The sequence below is a fragment of the Patagioenas fasciata genome, chromosome Z (assembly GCF_037038585.1).
Source record: "Patagioenas fasciata isolate bPatFas1 chromosome Z, bPatFas1.hap1, whole genome shotgun sequence".
Classification (NCBI taxonomy): Eukaryota; Metazoa; Chordata; class Aves; order Columbiformes; family Columbidae; genus Patagioenas; species Patagioenas fasciata.
This window is the reverse complement of record NC_092560.1, coordinates 36,762,029-36,786,632: the sequence shown is the minus strand read 5'-3', so window position 1 is coordinate 36,786,632 and position 24,604 is coordinate 36,762,029. Positions and strand designations below refer to the sequence as shown.

At 42.3% G+C, this 24,604-nt stretch overlaps 1 protein-coding gene across 1 annotated transcript in view; it reads left to right on the top strand.

Annotated features, from left to right (window-relative positions):
• Positions 1-8,007: 8,007 nt before the first annotated feature.
• Positions 8,008-24,604, top strand: part of CHSY3 (chondroitin sulfate synthase 3) — a 161,029-nt gene continuing 144,432 nt past the window's right edge. Inside the window, exons 1-2 of the mRNA XM_065860823.2 lie at positions 8,008-8,827; positions 10,356-10,639. Of these exons, the coding sequence (XP_065716895.1) occupies positions 8,125-8,827; positions 10,356-10,639 (987 nt within the window). The 5' untranslated portion in view covers positions 8,008-8,124. The remainder of the gene's footprint in view (positions 8,828-10,355; positions 10,640-24,604) is intronic.

The following is a 24,604-nucleotide window of genomic DNA, read 5'->3' as shown; positions in this document are numbered from 1 at the left end:
ATACCGCTCTTGGGTTAAGATTTGTTAAGTAAATTGTAAACTCAAATAATGTTTTCTGAGAATTCTGTTTAGTTACATGTCCTACAAGAAGCTGCTTGGATGGTGCAGATCTGCTTGCTGCAAGTGAGAAATCTCTAAGGAAATTTCAAATGCTGTATTTCCACTAGTATTGACAGCCAATGTTTTGATAAAGCAAATACTACACTGATAGATCTGAAACAGGACTTCGATCTGGTAAGGGAAATCAATATCCAATAAATATGACAGCCAAAATGGAGTTAGAAACTTTGAAGAATAAATTTATGACAACCTTACAGGTTGACTGCATTCGATTGGACTTGCAGATTTGTCTATGAAATAACGTGTGGCTATTGTGGGACAGTATGATGAGATTGCTAGCAGATTGATATACTGACTGTTATATACCAATTGTCACTCTGATCAAGAAAATGTAGGGAATGAATTTAAGTCTTAATAGGCTATGATCCTTTTGTCATATATGTAGCAGTTGCGAAATTTAATTCTGATTTTTTTTTTCATTTGTAATCTATGTCTTTGTAAATTGCACTAGCTGGTTTTCTTAACAGCACAACTTTTAGCATGCATAAATGTGAATTGCTGCAGAACCTGCAAGTCTTTAACATCAGGTCATAGGCCATACTTGTATTTGGTCTGATCCTACATACTTGCACAGTTTTTGCTGATGATTCTGGAAAGTCTCATAAAGCTGTAGTGGTTTGGTGTGAAGATAATGATTGGCATAATTCTTTAAAAATTATTGAAGGTTCAACCCAATTAGCAGAACTTGGCACAGCTTTAAATTACTTAGAGTTTTTTAAGGAGGAACCTCTAAATTTGATCTGTGATTTTGAGTACATAGTCAAGATCCAACACACGTATCTGATTCCGAACTTTTGTTTGTTGGTTTAAAAAAAACGGGGGGGGAAGTAGGGGAAACACCACAAAACCAATTGTCAAAAGCATTGTATGTGATTAAGTATTTTGCAAGTATGACCCAAAACCATGCTAAATCAGAAAGAACGTACATTAGTTATGGTCAAATCAGTAGTCAATGGAAAAGGCCACATCAATTGATAACCTGGGGAAAAGGTTATGTTTGTGTCATTACAGGCCAAGGATTGAAGTGGATTCCTGTGAAATGGGTCAAGCCACGTCTGAATAAAGACAACAAAGATACAGTGGATGCAGATGGACAGAAGGGAGATAAGTTGTAAGGACTGTTTCAGATGTAAACCTTGGATCCTAATTCAGTGTTATAGATGCTATAGATAAATAGATGTTATAGATAAATCAAAGTCAATCCATAAGGAAATTCAACAACTTATGGACTACACCCAGAAGATTAAAGAAGATATAGGGCTTTTCAGCTTGGAGGAGTTAACAAACTGGCTAGGGTTAGAAGGGTGGTTTAAGAGCTTTTTACAAAGTGTGTTGCTTATCTTAGTTATAGTAGCTATAGGGTTATTGCGTTTAAGCTGCTCTCTCTCTTGCTTTAAAAGAATGTTTGAGCGAATAGTGAATCAGGCTCTGCTCATACAAAAAGAAAAAGGGGGAAATGTTGGAGAATGGCTTGGAAATGGGAGACGTGGGTCTGCGGAACAGTTGTGCGAGCAGAGCCTATTCTGAAGGCCTTAGCATAAGTAGCAAGACTAGGCTGCAGTGGGAACCGCTGACTGTTTCAATAAAATCAGTAAGGTCACTGAGACCTTGGCAGAGTTTCACAAACAGCTTTCAAGAGCACAAGAATGTAGAATAAGCATAGCTAGCAGCTGCAAGTAGGAGGACGATGCAAATGTGACTGTTAGAGCTTAAGCCAATTAGTAGGTGACAGGTATGCATAATTATCGTTAACTGTATAAGTATATGCTATTTGGGCTAATAAATCGAACTATGCTTTATCACTCATATTGAGTCGACCTGCGTGTTCCTCCGCCGCTCGAAGTTATTAACAATGAGGAGTGGTTATGTTACCCTCATGTCCCAAGTGGGTGGCCAGACATCAGTATGCTTTTTAATGAGACCGTTAGTCAGTTCCATGATCCCATTGGCATGCAAGTAATATGGTGTAAGGAACACCCACTTAGTAATCTCCCTTCATGTCCAGTCTTGAACCACTGCAGCTGTCAAGCATATTCCATTATCAATTAGAATACTCTCAAGAGTGGGTAAAACACTGTATCGCTCAAGCAACACTCGTACTGCTTGGTAAAACAAGAAGGGTCTGGCTAGCCTCTGTGGTCCCTTTTAGAATGTGCCAGAATAGGAAGCACGCGCTGCAAATCCCCATTCCACTTTCAACAGATCTTGTGGATGCAGCTGGCCCAGCTTCTGATTAATTTTACGTCTCTCATTTGGAATATGAAGCGCCTCTGTATGCTGTGAAGTCTAATCCCATTTCCTGTTCTTCCAAAGCAGGTCACATAGAGGGCAGGCTATCATTAAAAATCATTTTATGTGTTTTCTCCCCTAGCCCTATGTGCTCCATAGGTGTTGCAACACTCACTTTGCTATTTGGGGCCTGCCCCTCCTCAATAGCAGATAGGAAATCAATGGGTACTGCAATAGCTCCCACTACTCACCAAACCACTAGGAATTTAATTTTCTGCCTGGAACCTTGTACATTTGGAAGATGAAATATCTATTTAATTTTTTTGTCACTCAGTTCCAGATAGCTTCAGCTACCTGCCCAGCCTCCTTATTATCTCTGCCCACCAAGATGGCATCTATATATTGATATATGTGGATGCCTGATGGCACTTTCAAAGTGTCGAGGAGTACAGCTAGGACCTGGTGAGCAATAGTGGCATAGTATTTAGACCCTTGCAGAAGCCAACTGAAAATGTGTTGTCTCCCTTCCCAGGTAAAAGCAAATTGGGGTTTGTTCTGCTCCCTTAGGGGAATCATGAAAAACATATCTTCGATATCTAAGGCAGCCATCCATGGATGGGCTGCTGCTTGTATCACAGTCACCACAGATGTTATGTTTGGGATGGTGGCCATTAGGGATGGGGTGTTACTATTCAGTTTTTGATGATCAATAGTTAAATGCCACCACCCATTGGAGTTGTGAATTGGCCAAACTGAACAATTATAAGGAGAATGAATTTCAAGTTTATTAATGACCTCCGTAATGCCCTGTTTTGCTGCACTCAGCAGGGGTTATTGGGGGGTACAGGTTGTTTTGGATAGTGGCAATGCAGAAGCAAGCTGTAAAGTTCTAATGCAAACACCGTCTTTAGGCTGCAGCAGTGTGGGAGCAAAGTGCAAGGTCCCTAATGCAAGCAGCTTCCTTAAGTTTTAGCAGCACAGGAATGAGCTGTGAAGCCCTAATGTGAGTAGCTTCTAGCCCACAACTCCTATATTAATAAAAACCTCTGAACTTACCCATTTTGGACCCACAGGAATGTAAGGTTTATAGTCAGTGGACCACTGGCAAAAATTTACCCACATGGGGTGGGTGGCCCATATCCCATCCTGCGACTTAATTCTTTAAATCATTTTGTTCCCCCCACAGAGGCACGAAGCGGTCAAGTTTCCCCTCCTGAAGGGTGGCGGTGCAGTTGCCAAACCTTTTTTTCCACTCTAGCAGTTCATTCCCTCCTGGATTGTAGATTTGACCTGGTCTACCTCAGGAAGGGGAGTTCAGGCTCCTGGGGGACAGAGGATGCTGTCCAGTGTGGGGCTCAGGGCTGATCTGCCGGATCCCTCTAACCCCTCCTGCACTGCCTGTATCACCCCTTCCCTTTGCACACCTGAGAGTAACTACATCATGCAGTGTCTGCCATTGTGAGCACATGCAGAGGCAGATTCCATATTCCCTCCACTAACTCAAACAATCTCTTTCTCAGAAGCACTCCAGGTCCCCAGCACCCTCCTGTCATTGCTTAATAGTGCTTTAGTCTCTGTTTCTCTTGGTCTGACCAAAAACTTCATTTGCAATTCACTGAACTTGGGTCCCATCCCTGGGGCTGCAATGACAATAGCTTGGGGCTTCCTGCCTTGTAGACTTGTGTATGTCTCTGTTTTAATAAGAGGTTGCATGTCTTTTCACTCCAGTTCCTCCATTTATTAAAACTACTTTCATCAGGGTCTCTCCAGACTTTGCCAACCTGATCCTTGGAATCTGCACCCATCATCAGCTTTCGACTTCAGGCAATGTGGGGAGGGTGTGCTCCCCTGCTTGTGCCAATGTAAAATAAATCCTTTGTTCCAATGCATATGTCCACTCACTTTCTCTTTGCGATTCTACCTTTACACATTCTACCACTGATTGTCTCTTAGAGTAGAATTAACCTTTTCCAAATGCTTATAGTATTTATGCAGGTGCCAAGCTTGTTTTAAGCAGGGGTACAGGATGGCACACGGAACAGCACACATGCTTGTGACCACACTAGGATTGAACCATCTCTGTTCCACCCATTGTGTACTGGGGAGGGAAGCATTACAGATATGCCTGCATAATAATGTCTCAATTTTTGATATCCTGGTTGGCTACACTAATTTAAATGTCATGGAGGCACCCCAAAAATCAATTTAGGTACAACTTATATTGTGAAAGCATTGTTTTTTGACAGGACTGACGGGACCAGCAGAATGAAAGACTGTGCCCAAAAATAATTTCACAACTTAACTCTCAACCTCACATAAAATGCAGCTAGCTTTAGTCAGTGGTGAAACACCCACTGTTACTGTGGAGAGATTGTGAACAGTATTAGGGCTATCTTGTTTTTAATGTCCTTTACACAATAAGTACAATCTGTAAGCTGCAGCTCAAAGGCCAGTATCATATGCAGAGATCTCAGCAAGCTAGATGAGTACAAATCTCCAAGAATACACTCAAGAGTTATCTTCCTCTGTTTTCTGTCCAGTGTTGAATTTGAAGTGCATTTGTTAGTAATTCCTAGCAATCTATCACTAGTGGCTTTGTACTTGAATCTGAGATGAAAATGTAGTAAGACTACTACTAAGGCATGGGAGAAGAAGTTTGGGAAAAAACAGTTCTGTTCCTCTCTGACACTGCAGACATGTCGACTACCCCTTCAGTCCAGGGCTCTGTTCGTGTTGAAGACTGACTTCTGTGTGGCCAGAATGACTTTCAAAAAAGTAAAGTGAAAGTAAAAAGTCGATATCCACACATTTGAACTCTGACTTCTGCTGATATCATTTGTAAGAACAATTGGCCACTTCTTCTAGAACTTATAAATAAACAAACAAACAGACAAACAAACAAATAAATAAATTTAGTTAAAAAGTGACTAAGCACAAGGATGGCCCTATGGCCCTATGTTTCTGTTGTTCATCAAAGGACATACGTGTAAAATTTGATTGGAGGCTGTAAAACTAAGGGGATGAAATGGGAGATTGCATTTTCTACCTCTTTTACAAGAGAAAAACCGAAACTGTTAAAAGACTCCCCTGAAATTATAAGTAGAAGAACATGGTACAATGGACAGAAGGTAGACCTTCTAATTTCCAATCCAATTTTTTGTTACAAAATTGTCTTTCCAGTTTTTGAAGATATCGCCTGCCCCTGGCCTTTCCTGTTCCCTCCAAACGCATTCAGTGTGAGGTTGATGTAATACTCTTACCAAGTGATTATAACATGTAACAAGCCATGTAGACATGAACTCACAACATCCAGCTTAACAAGTTACTATACCAAGTATTTATTTTAGTTGGAAGGGCATTCTGGGGTTCACTCCTTCAGTCAACACCAGTACAGAACTGTTGTTATTATTAACCACTAGATGCCACTGTTGCTCCTATAGAAGCAGTACAATCTACATCTTGGTCTGTCTATGAAAACCCACAAACCTCCAACAGATTTACCCATGGTATATCAAAATATTGGTGTAGCATTGAGCTAAAAGTATAAATGCAGGTTCCCACTTACAATATTTCTGCTCCAAATATCCTTATACTCAATTCCTTTATAAATGCTAATACAAAACACCTTAAGGTCCATTTTTATCTTTCTGGTCACCTCTCATGGAGTCCAACTGCTCTTTTTGTGGCACAAATAACCACTGTAACACCTGAGGAGTTGGCACAGCTGACACTTACTGGAGTAATTTCAGTGTGTGCATAAGCAATAGAAGTAGCTTAGTGTCATACATTGTATCTCTGCAACCCCATAGCAGTAAGTTGTCTGGGAATTTAGGACACTGTGATGATAGGGTTGTGTAGGTATGAAGGAGCCCTTCCTACTGGAGGTCATACTGTGGATGCCTCGCTGGGACCTGGCCACCCCCAGCTGTATGCAGGGAGACAGAGGGAGGAAGTGGGAGATAGTATTTTTAAGTGAAAGACCCGTATGGAAAGCTGAGACACTCATAATATCCAGGATCTGCCACCCTGTTGCTCGCAGAACATCTTGCATGGTATTAATGTGCCTGAACACATTTCTTGGGCTGTTCTAAATGGTGACAGTGGAGCGAACGTGCACGTGTGCCTGGTACCTAGTGCTTTGCTGTCTGGCAGTATAAATGCTTGTGCCTATGTGTGTGTAGAGAGGAAATTAACGATCAGCTGCGTTGGAAAGGATGCTCAGCTCTTGGGAAGTTAGAAGGTGTATATCCTGAGCCTGATGCTCACACGTCTCAAAACCACAAAGAACACACAGCCTTCTCACTGCTATGGAGGAGGCAGAAGGAAAAACAGAAAATCACTCCAGTAAGTGACCTCTTCATAGCTAAAGGCTATGCAGAGTAAGCTTTTTATTTCATTAGGTGGGTGAAATAATTTCTGTCTTTTTTGGAAAAAGACTTGAATTTTTTCTCTCATGACTATTCCCTCACTTTTGCTAACATCATGCAGTAACAGCTTCCATACTCTTCCTCTTGCCCTGACATATGTATCTGACAATTGATGAAGCCACGTGAAGTGACAGACAATCCCATAGACTTAGGTACAAAAATGTGTGGTTTTGCAGACTAATGATTAAACATATGCTACTGGATCTTCAGTAACTTGGATGTATTTCAGTGAAATGACAAATGGATGTCAGGAACAATTTATGGCTTTTGCTGGAGTTGAGCATTTTGCACAATGAAGTTAGGGATGCATATAAATATGGAGAATATTAGGGAGATCTTAAAATTCTGAATTAAAGATGTCTTTACAGGCACAGAGGCCTGAACATTTGATTCCTGTTGTCAGTCATCCTGGGCTGTGGACAATGTAGTCACCCTGAGGTCATGAGGAGGCTCTGCTCCAGCATCTCGAAGCTCATGATAATCATGATATACTCTGGCTGTGGGAATCTGCGCCACTGGAAAAGACATCTTCAGGGAAGGGTACAGTTGCTGGCTAGAAAGTTGTTAACTCTTTGGGGATGAGGGCCAGATGGCAGAGCAGGGGCAGAGGAGGTAGCTTCGCTCCTGCTGAAACTGCACCCCCTGACCTGCCTTTCCATGACCACCCTTTGATTGAGAACCCAGGGCAGGACAGTCCTATCCCGCCTCCCGTGGCCGCCCTCGAGCGATGTGAAGCTGCGGCCGCAGATGAGCCCCCGGGTTCTCCCAGCGCGGCGGGGGGAGCGAGGCGCACCGGTGCGCGGCCGTGGCCAGGGGTCACAGCCGAGGGCAGACTCGCCCCACCGCTCGTCAGGCGGCGGCCCCGGCCCCCGCGCCGGAGGGCGGCGCGGCCACGGCGCGGCAAAGCCGCGAGCGGCACTTAAAAAAATCGTTTCCTTCCGGAGCGGCAGCGGCGGCCGCCACTTCCCCGGCGTGGCTCGGGCACCGGCGCCCTCCGGCGTGCGGCGCTCGGAAGCTGCGGAGGAAGCCAGCTGAGCGGCAAGCGCGCAGCGGGGCGGCTGCCGCCGCGTGGAGGAGGCTGAGCGGTGGGAGGGGCGGGGAGGGACCAGCCACCGCGGTGACAAGGTGCCAGGGAGCGGAGGGGCCGCTGCTAGTGCTCAGCTGTCCTCGCCGCCGCCCTCCCGCCCAGAGAAGTTTGACTGGGGAGCAGCACAGCCGCCCGGGCCGCCGCGGCGGGGCAGGGAGGAGCGCCGGGAGTCGCTGCGCCCGTGGCCGCCGCGGGACGGGGGTCTGCTCCAGAGAGAGGCGGCGGGGGCAGCGACGCTGCGGAAGCCGCCCCGCCCGCGCCATGGCAGCGCGGTCCCGAAGACCCTGGCTGAGCGTGGTGCTGGGCTTGGTGCTGGGCTTCACCGCCGCCTCCTGGCTCATCGCCCCCAAAGTGGCAGAGCTGAGCGAGAAGAAGAGGCGCGGCGCCAGCCTCTGCTCCTACTACGGCCGCTCGGCGGGGCCGGGGGCGGCCGGGGGCGCGGCGGCCGGGCAGCAAGCGCCGCCGGAGGCAGCGGCGGTGCTGGACGGCACGAGTTTCAGGAGCAGCCCCTGGGAGCTGCCTGCGGCGGAGGGCACGGTTTCCAGCCCCGCCGCTGGCGGGGAAGGCGAGCCGGAGGAGGAGGAGGAAGGCGGCGAGAAGCGGAGCGGCCGGACCGGCGTCAGCCACAACGGGAGCGGGGACTGGGGGGGCGCCCCCGGCTGTGCCAAGCCCCGCAACTTCCTCTACGTGGGGGTGATGACGGCCCAGAAGTACCTGGGCAGCCGGGCCGTGGCGGCGCAGCGGACGTGGGCGCCCTCGGTGCCCGGCCGCGTGGAGTTCTTCTCCAGCCAGGGCTCCGCCGCACCCCCGGGGCTGCCCCCGTTGCCCGTCGTCGCCCTGCCCGGTGTGGACGACTCCTACCCGCCGCAGAAGAAGTCCTTCATGATGATCAAGTACATGCACGATCACTACCTGGACAAATACGAGTGGTTCATGCGGGCGGACGACGACGTCTACATTAAAGGTGACCGAGGCGCGCCCCGCCGGCGGGATGGAGAGAGAGGGAAGGAGAAAGAGGGAGGCGAGCAGTGCAGTAGTGGCCTGGGGGCCTGGCGGGGTCCCACGGCGGATGCGTAGAGTAGGTTCCCGCCCGGGAGAGGGAGCGCAAGGGATACCTCGATCCACCCCGCGCCCCGGCGGCCTTTGCTTACAGCCCCCATATGCGGGAAGTGGGGTGCGATCCGGACACTGAGGACCCGGTGGGAACCCCGAGGTGCCCCCGTGGGGCCGGGCTCTGGGCGGCCGCGGCGTCGGTGTGTGTCGGGGGGCTTAGGCGGCGGGTTGGACCGCGCCGGGCACGGTGAACGGTCCCTGCGTGGGGGTGGGATCCCGATGCTGCGGCCCCCACGCTTGCTGGGGCACGGCTCTCTAGGCAAGCCTCTGCTGTGGACCGGCCCAGAGGGTCCAGCCCGGCTGGCAGCGGGTCTGGGCGTGGGCAGGGGAGCGGCGGGGCGGTGCCGGCCCTGCGCCCGGCCGTGCTCTGCTGCGCAGCCTAAGGGTGGCGGTGCCGCCTCGTCCCGCCAGCCGTGTGCGAGGGGCGAGCGGGAGCGGCGGGGAGCGCTGACAGCTGAGTCCCGCTCCGGCTGGACAGCCCTCGTCGCGGCTGCGGCTCAGCCCGAAGTCCGGTAGTCCTCGGAAACGGTGTTTTCAGCACAAGTTCTGCTGGTCTCCTTTGCAGCGTGTATCTCTGTAAAGCACTGGCCCTCTTTCCCTGCGAGTTTTGTCGCACTATTAGAAAGGGATGTTCCTTTTGGTCTCTGTTGCTGCTGTTGCTCCTGCAGTGTCTTGCTCTTAGGAAAGAGGAGCTGAAGTTGTAAGCATAAGCCTAGTTTGTGAGCATGGTCGCTTGCAGTGCTGAAAGTTAACTGGAGGTAACTGTAAACTTTGTCTCTTGATTTTGTTAGAGTCTTTTAACAGGCTGCTTGCTTGTCAGCTATCATTCATCTGTGAAATACTCTCACGGGTGCATATTTATATATGTACATATATTTGGTTGCAGGTGTAGAAGTCACTGATTTCTTTGGGCTCGTTTTAGAGTTGTAAAGATCCAGTCTTTAACTGCTTCCAAGGTTCCAAGTTGAACCTATCCACAAACTCTTAATTTCAAATAAATATAGATTCACAATTTCTTAAAAGAAATAGGTAAGGGGTTCGAAGAAAAAGTGTGTAGACATTGTAGCACTGGAATTGCTTTAGAAGGAGACTGAGTTTTACCTTGTTGCAACAGTTACTTTGTAATCAAAGATCTTGTTTAATTTAGATTTGCTCTTGTCTTTTCAAAAGTGAATCCTGTTACAATAATACCTGACATGTGTGAAAGATAGATTTGTCCAGGGATATTTTCAGTGAGGCATGAATACTGGGATACTGCTTTGGAAATGATCTCCTGTGACAGTCTCAGGTGCCTTTTATACTTTTTAAAAAAGCTTGAGGTACAAGAAAAGAGATGGCTGGCAGACTAAGCAGAGAAATAACAGTAAATTTTTTTTCAGGTGAAAAACTTGAGGAGTTTCTTCGCTCACTGAACAGCAGTAAACCTCTGTATTTGGGACAGACTGGTCTGGGTAATATTGAAGAACTTGGAAAACTTGGCCTGGAGCCTGGAGAGAATTTCTGCATGGGAGGACCGGGAATGATCTTCAGCCGGGAGGTTCTCAGGAGGATGGTGCCACATATAGGTGAATGCCTTCGAGAAATGTACACCACTCATGAGGATGTGGAGGTTGGCAGATGTGTCCGAAGGTTTGGAGGAACACAGTGTGTTTGGTCGTATGAGGTAAGTGACAGTGTAAATTGCAATGTGCTGTTTGTTTACAGAGTTTTACATTTGTAAGTAGCTGTATCCGCATTCTCTTTCCACCATAATTATGTTTTAATGCATGCATCACAATGTAAACTGCAGACTCTAAGGAAAAAGCAGAGGAAAACATTCATGTAATGCTGCTGTGAGCATATTTAGTCTACTTGTGTCTTTCAGTTTTCATTGTTAACAATTACTGCAGCTATGTTTCAAGTATTGCTCTGCTATAGGTTGCTTGACAGGATGCTGCTGTATTTGATGTATGCTGTTCAGGTTGGATCTCTTTATGAACTTGTTTTCGGAGAAGAATGAGGCATATTTGTTTGTTTGGTGTCATAGGTTCTTTGAATATGTTTTAGTATTTGAAGAAGAATTGCCTGCATTTACTTACTTGTTCAGATGTATTTTAATGGAGTTTATAACTGGTGAAAGCAGAAATAAGTTGGTATTGTGATTTTTTTGTTTTGTTTTTGTTTTTGCCTTGTACAGAAATGAAATTTGTTATACTGACTGTGTATACGATACACTTTCTAACAGTATTTTTCTTAGTGTAAAACAGTGTTAAAATGTATTAAGGACACATGCAGTGTAACAAATCTTCCTATGCTGAAGTCACTTCAGGAGCAAATCACTTCATTCAGTAGTAGCGTTTTCTAACAAAATGCTAACAAAAATGTGTTTCAGTACCCAAAAAGTTTATTTGCAATTCTGTAGCTAAAATTCAGCCCTATTTCTCTGGAAATATTGTGGTTAGTGGCAAGGCTATTTTTGTAGGCAAAAATAGGCTAAATGTGCAACTACCAGAAAGGGTAAAGGGTGACAGCTAAAATGATGAATATGATTTTAGTTATATTGACCCGTTCTATAATATTAATATATGCTTGCCATTGTGGAACTCCCTTGTTAAGCAAGAAAAATTATTTAAATGCACCACTGAAAGAGGTTATGTGCTATTAAAAAGACAAGAAAATAGTCAGTTTTATGGATTAGTGTTTTTCTGGATGGCCTGGGGAAAGGTGGTAATTTAACAAATGGGTTTGTTAGGCTACAGCATTGTAAATAGATGAATGAAAGTAAATTTTGAACAATGGATGCTAACTGGGTAGAAATCTTAAAGGTGGAAATTCTATCCTTTAACATACAATAGGAAAGTGCTTTTAGAGACTTCCAATAAATGCAAATACCACTGTAAAATAGTGCACCTATTGTACTGGTTGAGCAGGGAAAACATAGATTGTTCAGATGGATATCGATGTAGGACTAGTGGTTCTTAATCAGACTTCTAAACCCTGTGCTATGTTGGCATCTTAATCTGGCACTGATGTGTTTGGGACGTGTCTGCACAAAGTCGGTTTCAAATCCTTTTGGACATGTGATGCCTGCTGATCTGTATCAGACAACAGAGTTGTCATTCTGCCTTGACAGTGGTCTCTTGGAAGGGGTTTTGCTTTAGTTTTTCTGGTTTGTCTTCTTAGTAGGGAATCTGAAGAAGGGAAGAAAACTGATGGTAGATAACATTATCACTCTGGTTGTAGTTTTTTTTGATGTTGAATGGCAGGAAATTTTGACTCCAAGCACGAAGCATAAGTGGTATAAAATGGAAAAATATGGTTACTTTCTTCCTTTTTGGAAACCAAGTTATATGACTACTCAGATGCTCAGCTTTTCATGGTAGGATTGGTGCCTTGAAACAAAAACTTTTTGGAAAAAATGTATCTTTTTAGGGGATCTGGAATACAGTGGCACCAGTCTTCATTGTCAGTGCTCTTGAAGGTCCCAGGCTTATACATTAAGATATAGAAAAAGAAAATATGTGTTTGGCATTGCACTAACAGCTGCTGATTTCTGACCAGTCTTTCCATCTGTTAGAAGAATCTTTGATGTCAGTCAGCCTCAGGAGATACTCCAGAACATGCATATGATTAAGAAAAAACTGCTTAGGATGCTATCCCAGCATTAAATTTGTGTAGAAGGAAAGGAGTGAAATAGAGTGTCCAGAGAGATGGAAGTCGCATTTGTGCTTCGCCATAATTTGTGTTATGAAGCTGGCTATTTCAAGCAATCTGATGCTGCACCTGCACAGATTGGCATGTTGTGGGTTGGTAAATCAGGTGATGGCAAGGGTGCCTTTTTTCCTTGGGCACTGGAACTCTTGCTGTGTGCTTTCTCATTCCTACTCTAGATCAGAAGCACTTTTTGTATGCTAGAAGGGGAATTACTTCCTCAGATACACATGTGCAAAACCTCAGATAAGGGACAGGACTTTCTGCATAGCCAGTTGCACTTTTGTACTGAAGTTCTCTTCTTGTATGTAAGTATTAAACCAAGACCTTTTTAGCTGCAAGATCTTTATGAACTTCATTGCTTTTGGGAAGACGCATAGTTTGTATTTAATATGCGTGGCTGAAGAGTAATATAAACTTCAAACAAAAGTTGAATCACTCTTGCAGCATTATTTACTAGATTTCTGACTGCAATGGAAAGTTTCTTTTTGGTGAGGATGAAAGAAATCAAAGATTTCAAGAGAAGACCTAAAACTCTTGATCTGCGCTGTGTGGCTCCACTGGTGTAGGTAAGACTGGTTGCCTGTTTATTCTACTGCTGTTTAGAATTAGCTAATATGCTGTGCTAACTTATATGTATAATATGCTTGCTGGCAAGGAGAGGGCTACAACTTCAACTTTTTTGGGCGATAGTATCTTTTTTTCTTTTTTTGACAGAATGCATAAAAAAAAAGAGAGGTATACGAGCCTGCAATGAGCCGCTCTTATTTTGAACGCTTTCTAGAATTTAATTCTCATTCTGCCAGACTTGAAGCCAGGGCTAAAGGTTGGATCTCCCACAAAGCAAATGGGTTATGGCTGAGGTGATGAGTCTCTCCCTCTGCTGATCGAGTTCCTCCACTTTAAATAAAGAATTAGTCATTGCGTTGCTGAAGAGAGTGAATCTAATAACAGGTTTTTTAGGGCACTTGTGCAAAAGGGAGGATACAAAAACCTGCCCTCAGGCTGCAATTTGGCAGTTGCTCTAAGCTGACATAAATAGGGGCTTTCACTGAAGGGTGGTTGCTCCTTTCAGTTTCTGTCCTGTTCTGCAGGACTTGTGCAACCCAGTGGTGAGCTGAAGCAGAGGCGGGATCCACTTGAAACCTGAACCTGACCAGAAGTCTTTTCTTCAGCTGAATCCATTCTCGTGGCAAAGCTTAAAAGCATTAGAAGAGAGAAGGGGTGGTCGTGTTCAGCCAAGAATGAAGGGACAGGATAGCGTCAAACTGCCCTTCTTGGCAGCACCTTATGTTTGAACTGGCTGGAAGCAACAGTTCGAGGAAGTATCTGCTAGAAGCATTGTATTTTGGATGGATCATTTTCTTTCTACAGAAGATCCACCCTTGTTCTGATGTATTTCGTAGAACTGTAGAATGCCCGAAGTTGGAAGGGACCCAGAAGGATGTATTTTATTTATCAACTATATCTTAATTTATCCTCCAGTTTTGATGATGCTGTAATGATTAAGGTGTAATGAACTTGACAATTTTGTCTAAAATACCTCTGTAAAAAGTATTTTTATTTTTGTTAGGTGTTAGCAACATCTGCTTCCCCAAATCAGTAACTGTCGAGATTAAAAAGGGTCTTTTGCTTTTGTGCTTTCAGAATCCATATTTCAAGCTAGCACTCTCTCTTCCACTAATTTTGAAGCTTTGAAATGTTTTTCTTTAAATGAATGCTGAGATTAGCTTGATTTTAGTGACTCATACTTGTTTTATTCTTTGGAAAAAAATATAGTTTAAAAACTGAGATGCTGTGTTTTTCATCGCTTTGCTATTTAGGAGGGACTTGACAACAGAGGGAAATTTCCATTTGGAAAATAAAGGCTGGTGGCTTTATCCCTTACCTCCCACCACCTTTTTAAAATGATATTTCTGATTTCAGAAGACCATTTGGTAATTTGTAACCTAAATTTATAGCAGATCAGAGAGTGTAGTTCTACAAAAGGACAAAATAAAATGCAATGAATGGATCTAGACTTCAGCGGAGCCTTTGACACTATCTCCCGTAGTATACTCCTGCATAAGCTGGTAGCCCATGGCTTGGACAATTGCACTCTCTGCTGGGTTAAGAACTGGCTGGAGGGCCGGGCCTAGAGAGTGCTGGTGAATGGGGCTACATCTAGCTGGTGTCCAGTCACTAGTGGTGTCCCCCAGGGGTCAGTGTTGGGTCCAGTCCTGTTTAACATCTTTATTGATGATTTAGATGAGGGGACTGAGACCATCATCAGCAAATTTGCTGATGACACCAAGTTAGGAGGGAGTGTCGACCTGCTGGAAGGCAGGAGGGCTCTGCAGAGGGATCTGGATAGACTGGAAAAATGGGCTGATTCCAATGGGATGAAGTTCAACAAGGCCAAGTGCCGGGTCCTGCACTTTGGCCACAACAACCCCCTGCAGTGCTACAGGCTGGGCACAGAGTGGCTGGAGAGCAGTGAGGCAGAAAGGGACCTGGGGGTACTAATTGACAGGAAGCTCAACATGAGCCAACAGTGTGCCCAGGTGGCCAAGAAGGCCAGTGGTATCCTGTCCTGTATCAAAAATAGCGTGGTCAGCAGGACAAGAGAAGTGATCCTTCCCCTGTACTCTGCATTGGTGAGGCCACACCTGGAATATTGTGTTCAGTTCTGGGCCCCTCACTTCGGGAAAGATATTGAAGTGCTGGAGCAGGTCCAGAGAAGAGCAACAAGACTGGTGAAGGGACTTGAACACAAGACCTATGGGGAGAGGCTGAGGGAGCTGGGGTTGTTTAGTCTGGAGAAGAGGAGGCTTAGAGGTGACCTCATCACTCTCTATAACTACCTGAAGGGAAGTTATAGCCAGGTGGGGGTTGGTCTCTTCTCCCAGGCAGTTAGCAATAGGACAAGGGGACATGGGCTTAAACTCTGCCAGGGGAAATTTAGGCTGGATATTAGAAAGAAATTATTTCCAGAGAGAGTGGTCAGGCATTGGAAAGGCCTGCCCAAGGAGGTGGTGGACTCATCATCCCTGGAGATTTTTAAACTGAGATTGGACATGGCACTTAGTGCCATGATCTAGTAAATGGACTGGAGTTGGACCACAGATTGGACTTGATGGTCTCTGAGGTCTTTTCCAACCCAGTCGATTCTGTGATTCTGTGATTAAGCGGCTATAACAATTCAAGGAAAAGTCAAACATTTTCAGGGTATAAATACTATTGGAGAAGGTTTTTCTTAAGAAAATTAAAAACAACAAATCCAGTATAAAAAGAGTGAAAGATCATTTGTCAGCGTATTAGGGACATTTATTCTAATATTAATTTTGAAAGCTTTTATTTTTGTAGCCCTTTTTTCCTGTTCTGTGGAAGAAAATATCATAGAGTCATGGAATATCTCAAGTTAGAAGGGATCCATAAGGATCATCAAGTCCAATGCACACTACATTCACTTTAAACTTAAAAACTACACGCATACAATCAAATGCTTTCATAGAAAACACCCTTTATACTTTTGATCTTTTGGTAATGCATACATTGATGCTTGAAGAACATATTGTACTTTGTACATACAAGCAGTCCACATTAATGATTGTGTCTGTTTTCCCATTGTTTCTTTCCTTTTACAAAGTTCTATGACAATGCTAGAATACACGCTCATTACTATTGTCTCTCCTTGGTGAAGATGTTAGTGGATCACAGCTCAGGTTTGAGTTGAATACTTCACCAAACAGAAGTGTTAGAGGTTTATTTGCCTTTGATGATGATAAGATGGTATTTTACTCATTTGGGTACCAGATTGATCAGTCTTGAAGCAGTGGTACCCACTCTAACTTAAGATGTTGGTTTTGGGCAGTTTCATTCAGTAGTTACATGAATGCAGCTGTCATTTTAAAAAAAAACACAGGATGAGCTGTCAGTGACCCTAGAATAGAAACTCATGGAAGACTGGATAATTAAGATTATAGCAGAGGTCTCTGTGGGTATACAGAGAGGAATGGAATGATCACAGAGGCCTCAGGACTGTTTGCAAAAATGTCCAATTACCGATACAGGATTGTGTATGTGCTCTCTTAACTATTTGTTATTAATAGCTATCTGATTACAGAAGTGTGAAAGGTCGTTATTAAACTTTTTTACTTTGTTGTGAATCTCACCTGGTTACAAAAGTCAGTTATATTCCCATAGCATTGTAATATACTGTTTCTTTGTGTACACAATACCAAATAAAATGCAAATCATTAAATGCATATCCTATTGCGGTAACCATGGTGCTAAATTTGGGTCGTTACTCTTCCCCTGTGTGACTCTGGCTGGTCCTTATCTGAGCTGCCTGCCCCTGTTGTGCTTCACAGACTCCCTGCTCTTTCTTTGGCTTTGTAAGTAACCTCCTGTCATTCATTTGCTCTTCTACCTGGGGAATTTGGAGGGACTGCCTTGTGTTCACATACGCTGGGGACTCCGTGTCTTCTTGCCCCTTCTCGATCATGCAAGATCAGCTTGGCTGAGAATTGAGGAAGTACATGGTGAAAAAACAGTGGTCCCTGGAGATACGTTTCTTAGATGTCTTTATTGTGAAGGATTCTGATGGTATTCCCATAGGTACCGTGGAGGTCTGCGCCAGCACACACAGATCCATGGCTGCGGTTCACCATGTGATGGAGCCAAGAGCTTAAAGGGACTGTTTCTCTGCCTGGTTGAGAGCTAGATTCTCTGAGTTTTCTGGCTTGTTTGCAGATGGGGTGTCCTGTCTTTCCTGCTGTGCCCCAAGAATGAATACTGCTTGTGGCTTTTTGGAGTTTGACAGCTGTGTAGTTCTGACTGCTGTTGCTGAGTTGCTAGTGTACTGGAGGACTCCGGGGATGCGTTTTCACGTCCATGGTGTGACAGAAATGTGCATACACCTTCCTCTTAATGTACTTCTAAGATGCCAGCAACTATTTATGTGCAGGGCTATGTGGGCTAGCTAGCAGCTTTCTAGTCTGTTTTGAACATTTGTATGTCCTTAAAGGAAATATTTCAAAGGTTTTCCTCATTAAGAATAAGCTCTTGTTTGAATTACCAAAGCATCCCACAGATGAGCAAAAGAAACACATCAGGAAAAGTTCTTACGTTATTAAAAATTAGTTCTTTATATGGGTTCCCTGAACCATCTCTCCACCTATGTGGACATTAAGACTTTTGCACAATTGATATATTGGAGGTGATATTTCCATAGAAGTCTGGTGTGGAAGGCTAGCTGCTCAAGTGTACTTAAAAATAGTGTTTGACATGAGACAATGCAATTGTGGCACAACTGTTGTAAGAGTCATCTCATTGAAACCCATCACAGCATCACTCTTGACAGTGCCTGTCACATCATACAAGGAATAATCTTGATTTTTAAAAAGAGACTTAGAGATGAAGAACTCATCTGCTTTGGGGTCAACAGTGGATTCAGTGCTTTAAGTGAATCCACAAAACAAAGCACAATGAAACTCTGATGTTTTTGATTTTTACCCTGAAATAGTTTTCTGTACTTTACCTTAAAATCAAGTAAACCGAACATAAGAAACATTAGTTTATATAGGTATTCCCAGAATTATCTATATTTTCAAAATTTTGTCTTTCCTAGGTGTTCTGAAATAAATTTCCCTTTCACAGGTACTTACTTGATTGTGGTTATTGGTTATACTTTGACAGAGCATTTTGTTAAGCTGTCCTGGTTAAGCCTTTTTGAAGGCTGTTAGATGCAGATTACCAGGTAAATCAAACAGTATAGAGTTGCTCAAAGTATGTGCAGTCTTGTTAGAAACATTGATAGTCCACAGGTTGTTTCCTCCTGCTCCCTCTCAGCCCCCAGAGTTGCTGCATTTTATTACTTTTTCTGGACTGTTCTTTGTATATCTTCTTGTCCTGACTTAGAATATCTCCCTGAGATAACTTTTATTCCTGAGTTTCACTTCCAAGCTTCATGTCTTTTGATCTCATCAAAAGACGAGCTTCTGCTGAAGCAGAAAATGCTCGTAAAGAGAGAAGCTGGAAGTTGTAAACAAAGAGAGTTATGGATATTATTTGAAATAAGTGCTAATTAAATGTACTTGTATTTACTGTGGTATTTCATTAGGTATCAAAAGTGGGATATGTTTCTTTTTTTTTTTTAGAAGAATAAGCTTTCAAGCTGCTCTCCTAGTTCTGTATGTTTCTTGTGAGTTTTCTGAAAGTAGGCAAACAGGTATAAAGTGTAGCTGGGTCATTTTAGGTCTTCAGACTTTGTTCTGTAGTTCTCACTACTGGTTTTCATTTATTTTCAGTTCTCATGTGGAAAAATACATATTAAGTCATTGTCAGTATATGCTGCTGTAATGTATTCTCTAAAATATGCTTTTATTTAGTTATTTGATTTCATTATATAACATGAAATGTTCAAAAAATATGTACATTATTTAAAGCATAGCAAGAACTGCTATGCTTTGCAGAGTTTATTCCATCTGACCAGTGCTGGCTAATGATTTAAGCTTAAGGTTAGCACACAGGTTGGTTACTCTTTAGTACCTATTTGGAACTGGGCAGCAAGTAAATGTGTGGTTCTACCCTGGCTGCAATATTTTTGGCCTCCTGGGTATCACACTAAGGAAAAGTTTTTTTGGCCTGCTTTTAATAATTCTTTTGAAGCATACATATACTTTAGGAAACCGAAACTGACTTAAACTAGAGGTATAATTTTAGGAAATTCTAGAGAAGGATAAGCAGCCTGGTAACTGACACAGGCTTCTTGAATGCTGTTTTATGTATGCTTTAGTCTTGAAATGGACCTAGGAAAGGGGAGGTTACCTTTTCGTTTATTTTGTATTTAGTGTTTTTCAGACACATTTTCTTTCCGCAGTTATTTTCCACATTAGTTGAAGTTTTACCTTTAGTAAACTAACCTTTGTAAACATTTAAAAATTAAAAAAAAACCCCAACAGTATAAAGTTAATCTTCTGGAATGCGCTGGTTTAACCATGCAGTTAGAATATTGAAGACTAAAACCTGAGGTACTGACTGGATTTTTTTTTTTTAGTAGTGATGAAGTATTTTTATTTTGGGTCTTGGAAGTATCCCTGGTATCAAGGAGGTGTTTGTTCATGGGGCCCTTTCTGAGTCTAACATGTGTGAATGAGCTACTGATGGCCTGGAAGCAGATGTACTAAAGAGATGCAGTATTTCTTTAGTTTTATATGTGGTTGCGATGCAGTAAGTGTATGTGGCCTTTACAACATCAGGCTTACACTGGAAATCTGTGTGCACAGAAATGTGCATTTTTATGTATATATGTATAGATTTAAAGCTTGTACCTAGTTGATAACCAAGTTCCCAGGGGCATAAGTGAAGGTCCTTTGGAGCTTTTAAGTTGTGCTTCTAGGTTTTTATTGCAGTCTCTCTACTGTAAAGCTTAAGAATTTAGCTCTCAGCTTACTTTTGATTTCTCTTCATAGTTATATCTGTGACTTTCTCTTCTGTTCATACGTGTATTTTGGCTTCCAGCTTCAATTTAGCATAGCTTTTCAGCTTTCCATTTTCCTGAAAGCTTTTTCTTTCCAGCTATAGTACACCTATTATTATAATAACTTTTCATCACCAAAGGGGACTCTCTTATGGACCAGATCGTATCCTACCTGAATTGCACTGCCTCCTATTGTTGATCAGTATAAAACACAGTGCCTTTTTCTGTCACTTTTTATTGGTTTTGGGCAAAATTTTCTGAAGTGCCTGAGTCTCAGTTCCGGAGATAGTGGAATTTAACTAGAATGGATGTAGCTGATGACAAAGGGAAGTGCTTAACTCAACAAATGAAAAAAAATTGTTATCTACTGTTGACGTTCTTAATAGTTGTTTTAAAATAATTTGTTCGGTCTAAATCTATCCTGCTAGAATGAATGAAGGTAGATGCTAGTAGTTTGGATTCTTCTTTTCTTCCACTCCAAATTTTTGTGTTTGAACGTACTTTTCTTCATGTGGTGAGGGAAATAATTGCGCCTAACTGAGGTAGCTGACTGTAATAACAATATTGTCAAACTATAAAAAGTATTTTTTATTAATATTTGGCTGTAGTAATTTTGGGAAGTGAAGTATTCGTGTACCCAAGAGAGTCATCTAAATGTGTATATATACTTCTTTTGTGGCATTTGATGCTTGAGGTTTGCTTAGAGTTGTAGACTGTATCTATTATATCTTTGCAAAAATTATTGTTTGTATCTTCAAGAAAGAATTCTGGACTGAAACTATGCATTGGGCATTCCTCCATCCTGGCCATGGTAAGCTGGTGCTCACTTCCCTCTTCCAAATCAGTTAGCCTCATTTTTTACTGTACTAAACCCAAGAATAAACCTACCTTCAGACTCCATTCTTAAACTGTTATCATGCTATGCTGTTGGCATGTATGCTTGAAAGTGACAACTCTTGTTATGGGAGAGAAATATAAGAGACCTTTGGTCTTTATGGAACAGAGAGCCTTGAATGAGTAAGGTCTTTATTCAGTGTGCTTATGAATTATCCCAGCCCAGCCTGAGCTTCCTAGCTCATCACTGGAAAAAACAGTTTGAACAGCAGTGGCTTTACTGTTTTAGCTGCACATGATTCTAGAAGCAGGAGAAGAAGCAGCTGGAAGAAGGTAAGTTGGAATAGCAGACCGACATGTATTCATTGAGTTTGGCATGTTAGAAAACAGTTACTACAGATCAGCTGCTCATGACTGGGAGCTGCATCTTCACAAGTAAGACTTCTTTTTTTGCCTTAAAATAGGAGATGGTGCTGATGTTCTGTGTACGTGCAGATGTGTATCTATCTGTGTGTGTGTGGGTGTATGTATGTTTTTAAGAATAATGCCAGGTATTGCCTTTTGCCTTTTTGATCCACTTTGAGTGATGGATAACCGTGAAGGCCATTAAATTTATGTAATTTAGCTTGTTGCCAGCTGTGTCTGGTGTTGGTTATAAAAATTTTGTGCCTTGACCTATCCAGGATTGTAGGAACCTCACCCCCATAGCAGAATCCAGTGTTAATATTGTTTTGTTCCTGTTAAACAAGCCAGTTACCTTCTATAGTATTCACCTACTGACTGGGTTTTGCTGGTGCATTGAGGGATGTGAAAGCACTGATGCTCCCACATTGATCTGAATAGGATTTCCATTAGCTGTGTACTTTGTTGATAAAACTCTGAGAAAAGTTTGTTAATTCAGAAGGGAAAAATCTAACTGAGGCCCTTGGAACAACCGTGTTAAAATATGTTCTTGAGTGGATGTTTGTTATTGACTTGATTAAATGGGAACTCTCAAATTTTTCGTATTTCTGAATGTTGGTGATACCTGATTTAGTGTCTGAAAAATACACCAGTGGTAGCATTCCTGCAGGTAAGTCTAGAACTGCAGGAGCTTTCTGCTCATCTCAGTTTAGAAGAATTTTGCTTTTGCTAATTAGAATGTTTGGTAGTACTAAACTCATAATTTTAGTAAATAAATTAACTGTTAATTTTCCACTGCTAGACGTTATTTGGAGACCTCCTGTTTTCCTTGGAAAATGACTTTGAAAAGATTTATTTGGAGGTTCTGCCATGAATCTGTGGAGTTGCCAATAAAAATTAACCAGCTGATGGTTTCACCAGTTGTAATGTCTGTGTTTCCTGTAGTATAGATACACTTGGTGTTCTTGCAGACTCGAAAGAAAATAAAATGCAATGCCCTGGGTTGTGGGAGGAAGGGATTTGTGCTTTTCTTGTTGATTTTTTTGTTGTTGTTTCTGTTTAGCCATGATTATAATAATCAGCTTGCTCAAAATGCATCTTTCTCTGTAGACTACCTAGTACAAATGAAGTAGCTTTTCATCCTTGTCACATCCATTCTGGTCATGCAGGTAGGTAACAAAACTAGTTGCGGGATTAAATACTTCAGCTATGTGGTAAGAGGGGCTTTAATGACTAGTTCAAGAATAGACTCACACAGTGTATCTCTGTTATTTTTTAAACAGTTTCAGGAAAATGTGTATGTGTTTTATAGAATAATTATGATTCTTTGTTCACTGGGGATCAATACGTAGTAATGAGAGATGTCCAGTAGAGTTTTTGGCATCTGTTCATCAATACAGATAATAAAACAGCAACACTACTGTATTGAACAGGTTGATATTTGCATTCATTCACATAATCGAAGGAGGTATTTAAGAAACCTTCCTCACTTCCCACCATTCCTTTTACAAATATATTGATGTCCATCTAAAATAATGGGGTTTTCCATTTTACCTGTTTTATGCCACTGGAATACAGTTACAGAAATGAAATTGCTGCAATAAGTAGCTTCTTCACTTGCACTTTTAACTTTGAGGCAAATGTGCAGCCATTTGTTCTTCTATGAGTTGATGTTATTTACTTTGGCAAGCTCCTGTTTTATCCCTTGTACTTACACATACATATTGATAAATGCTACAGAACTCTTATTTAGTGAGTTACAAGGATCCGTGCTTTTTGTTCCTCTTGTTCTCTTAATCATAATCACAATCACTCTTCCTTTTGCTTCCTTTTGCTTTTCCTTACCTCAGTCTCTCTTTTTTTTTTTTTTTTTTTCTTTTTAAATGGGTGATCAGGGTTAGGTACAGTACTAAGTATGGGAACTCATCTGCAACTTCTACAGTGGTACTCAATGTTCAGCTTCACTACTGCAGCCCAGGATTACATTTACCAGTTTTAAGGCTTCATCACACAATAGGTTCATCATCATTTTGTAGTTGGTTAGTACTACTAAGTCAGTGTCATCTTTGGCCATTTTCGCCTATTGAGCTAGCGGAATATTTCACTTGTGTTAAAGTTTACTAGTGCTGTAGTCACACGCTTAATCCTGTTGCTATTGTGAAACTGTGCTGTCATAAATATGATGTTGAAGCATCAGGTAAAAATTGCCTTTTCCTGTGTAAAGGAGACATACCTGGTTAGTACAGTGACCCCCTATAGCAAGGGCAGATGCTGTGGTAGTAGGAATGTGCTGTATTGCATCATCACATCCCATTTGGAAAATGCTAGCCATCGCTCCAAGTCTACTTGTACCTCCTAGAAGAAAAAATAAGAAGGATTTAATCTCACAAAGAGCTTAATCGTACATGATGTTAAATGTTGAGAGCTTTCATTCCAACTAAAAGAAGCAATTCAGAGGAAAGTCTTAGAGGAAAGTTGCCTTTTGGTCTTTCAGCTTTATACTCTGTGATTTGCCATTTTCTTTTTTGATGTTGTTCGTTGTGAAATTACTGCAAATAAACATGTAAATAATCAGAAACCCTCAAAAGAGCTCAAAGGACTATCCTTGAATGATGGACATTCTTCTTAAAGTCAGTTACTTCAATCCAGAGGTGAACAAAGGTGGAGGACAAACATGCAGTAGTTTCCAGTTTTGCTCTACAGCTGTTGTAGCCAGGACAAATACTGAATGAATACTGGAGTCTGCTGGCAGAGCTGATGTCTCTGTTTGAACTATGTTGATTGTGTAGCACAGATCTTTTCAAGCCATGACTTCATACCTACTTTGGAAAAAATAAAGATCCTCTGTGTACTGTTTGAGTGTTTTAATTCATGAAGAATTGAATTGAAAGACTCCAACTAATTTTTTAAGGAACCAAAAGTCGAAGAAGTGTCTATGTATATGTGTATAGTCGCACATGTATGTATGTATAGATATATATATATACATATATATATAATGGTAGGAGAGCATACCAGTACTTTTGAAGCTGACAGTTTGAGGTAATTTCCTTGAAATATCTAAAAAATATATGTATAAAAAATACAGATTTTTAAAAGAGATTTTTGGATAGGTCAGAAAATCTGATGAAAACAAGGCTTGCATAAATGTATTTGTTTCAAGAGATAAAGGTCTCTCAAGAGCAGGTGGCATAGGTATGGTGGAAACCACCTCTTGAAAATACATGATTTAGGAAAGAC